Source organism: Genypterus blacodes, unplaced genomic scaffold, assembly GCF_046128005.1.
Source record: "Genypterus blacodes isolate CSIRO-AG114 ecotype Tasmania unplaced genomic scaffold, CSIRO-AGI_Gbla_v1 ptg000085l_1, whole genome shotgun sequence".
NCBI classification, from domain to species: domain Eukaryota; kingdom Metazoa; phylum Chordata; class Actinopteri; order Ophidiiformes; family Ophidiidae; genus Genypterus; species Genypterus blacodes.
In genome coordinates, this window is record NW_027466890.1 from 1,205,639 (window position 1) to 1,213,074 (window position 7,436).

Genomic DNA, 7,436 nt, shown 5'->3' on the forward strand with positions numbered 1-7,436 from the left:
AAACAAATGAAAGGTGTGACTGATCCACCATAGATTGACAATAATATTCTTTAAAAAGCTGTTGGATGAATAAGTGAAAGTGATAGATTTGATCATGCACTGGAACACAAGAGTTTTCCAGTGATTAAATGTTCCTGGAGGACGTCCAGAGGGTGTGTTAGTTCAGGTGCAACATCGGTGCTGCACTGACAACATTTGGAGCACATAGTGTGATCAGTGGCGGCCGTAGGCGACAGTAGCTCAGTTCATAGGGACTCAGCTTGGGAAGCGCAGGGTCGCCGGTTCGAGTCCTGTATGGAAGAAAGTGGACTAGCAAGCTGGAGAGTTGCTAGTTTACCGAGGGTTGAGAAAGGCACCGAACATTGAACAACCCCAACACCGCTACACGGGCGCCGTGTCACGGCTGCCCTGCGCTGACCCCTCTGTAAAAGCGTGTGTGTAAGAAGGTCACGCAAGACACATTTCAGATGCGTGTTTGCATGGTGATGTGTTAGCATGTGTGATTTGACCCAATAAAGTTTCTATCTATTGTGCGCTACTAAAAGTGATTGAAGAAGAAAATATGCTTTGGTCAATCACAGTGACTAAACACACAAAGGAGATTAAAGACAAAACAAAACTCTTTTTACGTTGGGGTTTCCATAGCAATCCAATACCACTAATAATTGCTCAGCGTAATCACCCCAATATAATCAAACACATCAATCTGTATAAATCGGATCATTTTAACTTGTAATAGCAATGCTCCTACCGGGACTTGTTTGAGGAAACCTTTATTTTCATACCTGAGATAACCACACCTATACATTATGTCCATATTAATACCATGTTGGTGATAATTACTGTAGAATGGTATAGTACAACAAATTCCCTGTCATACGTATTATTTTACTGTATATTTCAAAACCAATATTTACTTAAATGGACAAGAACACATAGTTTCCTTTCTCAGTCATTTTGTGTTCAAGGGCATTCATAGGTCAGTACAAATATGGAGATAATTGACTTTCTATAAAAGGGCCTGTAGATGTCCCAGGCTGATACACCTTCCCGAATAAAGTTAATAACTAGTAAGAGAGCGAGTGGTTGACTTATTAATCTCGACCTCAAGCTGTAGACAGTTTGGGAAAACATTAGCATTTTCTGGGAAGAGACTGACATTGCCTTGCCACACAGATCGTATCAGGCATTACCAGTTAATACAACTACAATGACTTTTAAGGGTAACAGAAGCAAACTTGACCTGGCAGCGGCTGTCCTGGCACGTTTTAAGGCCACAGTTGAAATGAATGTGGGAGGCTCGATTCCTATAAGGCAAGTTTTTCTGGATTCCCAGGTTGGCAATTCAATGAACCGTCATCTCAGGTTAACGCTAATTCAGTACAATTGGGTCAGCCTGAACATTGGCTTGGTAGCTGTCTACATGCCAGGTAGGGCTTTAACCCTTTGGTGGTTTATGAGTAACATCTTGAAATAGCTGATTGTTCTCACAGTCTAGTCATTGGCAGGGATTCAAATGTGTATAACAGATACGCTGCAGTGTGTTGCTGGTGTAAGATGAGGTGTGGCGAAAGGGAGAAAGTTTCCAGGAACAGTCATTATTCGCCTGGCCTTTTAAAATCATATCCCGACTGTTTTGTCAATCACAATTTCCTGTCTCCCAAGAGACTTTTAACAGAGGTTTTATTATTCTTGGTAGGCTTTGGGCACGGGCTGCATTAGATTTGGAAATCTTTCGAGGTGAAGAAATGCTGTTGCTTTTAGGTTAAACTGGTTTAAGCTTGTGCGATGGTGACGTTCCACATCTGCACCGGCTGTTTTTGCTATTAGCAGTGGAGATAAAGGGAGTAAAAGCTGCAGCGCTGAAAGAGGCGCGTTGGCTGGAGCAATTGTTATGGTAGAGCGCTTATTCAGCTATTCGGCATGAATTTCTCTCGGCTATCTTAGGTTTCCAACATTGCAAAGCTATCAAATTGAAAATCAGTATTGTATTTCCCCTTTAAAACAAGGCCTTGCAAACTTGTGGCCACTGCAGCCAGAAGTCACAATAATGATACGAGGTGTGATATCAGTAGGTGACTTGATTGAGGATTATTGTTATTTTTATATTACAACTCTTTAGGTGGCAAATTCTCAAGTCAAATTAAATCTGTGGAAAATAATTCGAATCACTTTAGATTCGAGAGGGTTAAAATCTTTTCAGACATGTTCAGCGTTTCTTTGCCATCTTGTTGCTTGGTTCAGTTGTTATGATTGATAAAGGTGTGACTTTGCTCCATTAAACCTGGGTGATCAGTATTGATTTTTGATTTTTTCTTGCATCAGTGCTGCTTTATCCTGGATCAATATTCCATCTCTGAGCTGGTCTGTCACCGAGGCCTCGCTAAGGTCAAATACGTTTTGTAAAGTACTTTTCTTTACGTACTTAATATTCCAGTAAATATTGTATATAATAAAGGAAAAACAGCAAAACACAGAGGTATTCTTAAGTTCTGTGAATACTAAATGACTTTTATTTTCACGATTTTAGGTACAACATGTTTGTTCACAAAACAGATATTTTAGTGCTTACAAATGTAAATACTGGCAAATGTTGATTTGAAGATATGGAAATATTATGAAGATGAAATGTTTGATACCTGGAGTATATCTATCTTTAGAATGACAAAGGCATAACCCTTAATTATAAAATCCCCTTTCCCATCATATATCCCTTACATTATCAGTCAAAAGTCCTTTTAAAGATATTTCCCTTTGAACAACATTGTCCACCTTGTGAAATTCCCAATAAGGTCAGATTGAATTAAAAGTTCAGAAACTGTAATCGTATCAACTAACTCTTGATATCCACGCTACTTTAAAATTGTTCACAGTTTATAGCTGCCTTTTGTTATTCAATGCAGAAAATGGTATTATTCTTGCTTTGCAGAGTTAACCAGTATACTCTTATTTGTTCTCTTTGTACCTTACAAGTATGAACATATTAATCCTGTACTGATTCAGAATGGACCTTCCCACAGAGAAGACAATAAAACACATTTCAAAAAATACATTAAAATGACGGGACACCATTCACATTTCAACATCAATACTATACACTCACTGTGTTTGCAGCTCTCACAAGCAGCCTCGCCTCACGGTGGTTCTTATCATTCAAAAAGTGCAACAAAATATCTCCTTTAAAACGTCATGTTTGCTGAATGTCGGTAATGTAATATCCACATTAGAGTGTAATAACAATGAGGAGTATTTAGTGATGTTGGGGGGTGATTGTGGTAAGTTATGGCTGAGGAGTAATACGCTGATACTGCACATTTAATTCAGTAATGCATCTTTCCTAGTCCGTATGACACACGGATCTATAGAAATGATGGACACGATTTCGTCCTTCTTTCTCTTAAGCGCTCTCATTCGATCTCATGTCCTGTCCTGAGAGTTCACTTTGCCTCGATGAATTTGTGCAGCTGTCAAATGCACTTCTCTTGCATGTTCACAGTCTCGTCTGTGAAGGTTACATATAGAGTTTGGTCTGTACTGGCCACTGGAAGTTCTTTCACTGATGGAGTTTGAATCCTGCATGTCCAGCCCGGTGTCGCGTCCTCTGAAAAGCTGAGTGAGTCCCCCCTCTGAGGACCCTCGACCTCTTTGGGACCCTGTAGCAGGCACGACCCCATGGGTGGCAGGCTGGAGCCACCCTGTCCCCCCGTGTGAAAGGCCCCCAGCATCCCCGTGTTCCCCTCTACGGGGTACAGGAAGGTCTGTGACGTGCTCACCATTTCCCGCAGCTCACGCGAGACCATGGAGGGGGAATCACGAGACACGATGGAGGAGGACAGTGGCCCATCAGCACAGCGGAATTGTCCCCCGTTTCCTCGTCCACCTATTTTGCAGAATAGACACTTGATTTTCTCCATCAGCTTAAGGACCACAGTCTTCCTGAACAGGATGTAGACCCACGGATCCAGGATTGGATTGACTGAGGCCATACGGATTGCCAGCAGGTCTTTAGTCAACCCTGAATGCTCTTCTTTCAGGTTTTGGTATAACTGATTCACAAAGATCCTCACCTGGCAGCACATGAGAGAAAACAACTAAGATTAATGAGTATTTATCATCAAGGAATGATGAACTGCTTGTTTGCTGAGTGGAGCATTTACAAAAACCACCATCCTAACATGAATAACTTTAAATGATGAGAGTTGCAAAATCTATTATTTATCTATTCGATCATAGTTGTTTCAGAATGACCAAATCTCAATTGGTGCCGAATATAACTTTTAATCACCCGGTGGCAAGCAGCCAATGAAACGTATTCATTCATCCTAAGTGAGCCTTTGGCTATTTAGGTTTCCAAAGAGTGTAATCACCAGGAGCCTTTTACATTACATTACGATCATTTTGGCAGACGCTTTTATCCAAAGCGACTTACATTACATTACCAACCTTCGCAGAGGGAGCAATTGAGGGTTCGGTGCCTTGCTCAGGGGCACCTCGGCATGGGCTCGAGCCGGCGACCCTCCGGTTCCCCAGCGGAAGCACTACCCACTGAGCCACTGCCTCCCCTTCTCACAAAGTCACAGTAGCTGAAGTAAAGGTGTTGATGTTGGATATTTTCCTGAATTATAGCACTGACATCTTTAATAGGCTCACTGACTTGGGCCAAACAGAAGCAGGGGTTTCTGGGTTTTTTTTGGCCTATATTAGAATGAGCTCTCTGGGAAATACCTCACCCCAAAGGCCCAACACTTCAATTTGCTCAAATAGGCACACTGCCATGACATGTCTGTGATTAACCACAGTTGAGGACATTGAACTTTGGCAGCATAGGGGTGTGCAAAACATTGATGCATCACAATAAGGTTGAATAGAAAAGATATAAATATATAAAATACTATCATTTTAATGTGTTGCATACTGACTTAGAAGAGTCAATGTTTTTGCTTTGAAGTGTTTGTTTAGTCTTGATAAGTTTGATTGACTTTGAACAACCGTTCTTGTGCTTGTTTAACTTTAACTGCATTAAATGCATCAAATCATTACTGAAAGATCCCACACATTTCGAAAATAATCATATAACCTCTGTGCACTGCTGTCAGATTTTGCATGTGTGATTGTGTATTGCAAAACACAATCTTGCACGATCTATCGCTTCTGCACACACACACATTATACACTTATACTTCAGAAAGTGATTCTTTTGAATTCCTCTCACTGTCTATTTCTGTTATTGTCAGTTGTTTGCTGGATTGCACTTTGTATAGTCCTACAAAAAAACATTTAACGCTCATTCAACGCTATTCTGTGTTCACGTTCTTGCGGACAGACAGCCAGGATCCAATTTGCGCACCACCTGAGCAATACTCACCACTAACGGTATGGAGCAGATGAGAACCACGGCGGAAGTTGCTATAAGCAGGATGACCATCTGGATCTCTGCACCCGCTAAACGCCGGAAACTCCGCCGGTACCTGAGCTCCGCGATGCGCATCTGGCCGGTTCCGAGGGACGTGCGGCGGATGAAGCGCTTGTGCATGAGGATGAGCGCCCCGCACACCATCACGTTGCATATGACGGTCGCAAGCACGATAAAGGAATTCACTCCGGCGTACATCATGTTAAACATAACGACCGTCGTGTTGCCGTTCTGCCAGTCGATGAAACACCAAGTCTGGGTTCGCTGGAGCTTCACCTGTCCCATCCCCATGCTGGGCAGCGCGCAAAACACCATGTTGGAGATGTAAATGGCCAACAAGGCGAGCGCGGCGAGTCTCTGGTTGACGTACTCGTTGTAGAAATACGCGTGGTTGATCGCCAAGTATCGTTCCACAGACATGGCGAAGACTATGCTGAGCTGGACGACGAAGAAGAAGAGCAGGATGAAGCCGGAGTACTGGCACAGCGGCTCCCCCCCGGGCCAGGAGCCTTTCATGTAGGTGGCGATGGTGACCGGGCTCGCCAACAGGGTGCCCAGGAGGTCTGTCACCGCCAGGCCGCACACCAGCGTGTAGAAGGTCGTCTCCTTTTGCTCCTTTCTTGATATTCGGAGAACCACGATGGCGATCACGTTGCCCATCACGCCAAAAATGAACATAATGGAAGGGATGGTGAGCGGTTTCAACGCGTCGCTCGCCGTGCGGTTCATACCTGCGGGGATTGTTTCACTGACAGACGGAGCAAAATGTTCTCTCACTGCGAGTGGGCTTTCCATTTAGGCGTATTCTCCAGGTTCTCCAACAACAAGCAAGTCCAGCGTTTCCATATTTCCATTTTACGCACGAAAGGAAAAGGCCAAAAAGTTATTGCTGTACAGGGCAACGTTTACGCTGCAAACGAGACTGAGCTTCACGTTGTTATGACAAACAACTGACAGGGAAGTTTGTTCTTGGGGGCTCTGGAAGCGCCTCCCCCTGCAGCTCCTTTAACTGCTGAGCTGACAATTACGCGCGATCGTACGTAGTCAAACACAAATACAGGTTGAAACGGCAGACAGCTTCAGGACATAAGTGTGTGTGTGTGTGTGTGTGTGTGTGTGTGTGTGTGTATGTGTGTGTGTGTGTGTGCGTGCGTGCGTGCATGCGTGCCTGTATCAGAGAGAGAAAATGGTTTGACCTCGTCATTGTTTAACCCGCACACACTCATCCTAGTCATCTCTCCAAAAGACACCAGAACGGCACTTGGCTGTGTATTCACACACACACACTGAGGATCTATACATTTTCGCCAAGTCTGCATTTATTTGTTGGCACATAACAAGCAGGCTTTACCAAAAACGAATGATGTCAGTGACACACACAAACACACACACACACACACCAGCAACACAGCCACAGCTTGTATGGTCTCCTTCCAACTTCACATTCCCTTTTAAAACATAATAAACATTAAATCATCATGTACATAACAACAACAACAACAACAACAACAACAACATGTCCTGGTAATGAAGTCGTGTGATTTGTGAGGACTTGTGTTGTTTATTCTAATCCAAAAGCATTAACTCTAGTTGTCTGTTACAAAACCTTACAGTTGGACTTTGTTCATACTAAAATGTGCAAAATCAGCACCAAAGTAAGATGCATTACACAAAACTATAAGTGACTCAATAGTGAGTCTTTGGCTAAATTTGACTCTCAGTAATTAAAGTAAAGCTCAAAATATATATAAAGATATATGCGACTTAATGACACAAAATACAGCAGCCTATTAGATGTTCCATACTTTATGTATGCTGTTTTGACAGCATAGAAATCAAACGTGTTGCTGAGGAAGAAAATGCAGTTATGAGTGAGCACTTCATGTTAATCATGTTGATAAAAAGACGTAACCTGTGGAAGATGATAACCCAAAAGCTCCAGACTTATTGTATTTGAAGAATAACAGTCAAATCATCCACTCAGAACGTCTGAGTAAATGTAAATAACTACAAAACAGGTAAA

At 42.6% G+C, this 7,436-nt stretch overlaps 1 protein-coding gene across 1 annotated transcript; it reads right to left on the reverse strand.

Annotated features, from left to right (window-relative positions):
* Positions 1-2,480: 2,480 nt before the first annotated feature.
* ptger4b (prostaglandin E receptor 4 (subtype EP4) b) lies at positions 2,481-6,449 on the reverse strand. Its single transcript, XM_076158730.1, has 2 exons — positions 5,366-6,449; positions 2,481-4,067 (listed from the first exon to the last, which is right to left on the reverse strand). The coding sequence occupies exons 1-2, from the start codon at positions 6,206-6,208 to the stop codon at positions 3,468-3,470; spliced, it is 1,443 nt and encodes a 480-aa protein (XP_076014845.1). The 5' UTR covers positions 6,209-6,449; the 3' UTR covers positions 2,481-3,467.
* Positions 6,450-7,436: the final 987 nt, after the last annotated feature.

What these genes read in the sequence shown, in the direction of transcription:
- ptger4b (XM_076158730.1), bottom strand. Translation starts at nt 6,208, where the DNA reads ATGGAAAGCCCACTCGCAGTGAGAGAACATTTTGCTCCGTCTGTCAGT. An exon ending in TCTGCTCCATACCGTTAGTG is followed by an intron (nt 4,068 to 5,365) that starts GTGAGTATTGCT and finishes ATGTGCTGCCAG; the next exon opens with GTGAGGATCTTTGTGAATCA.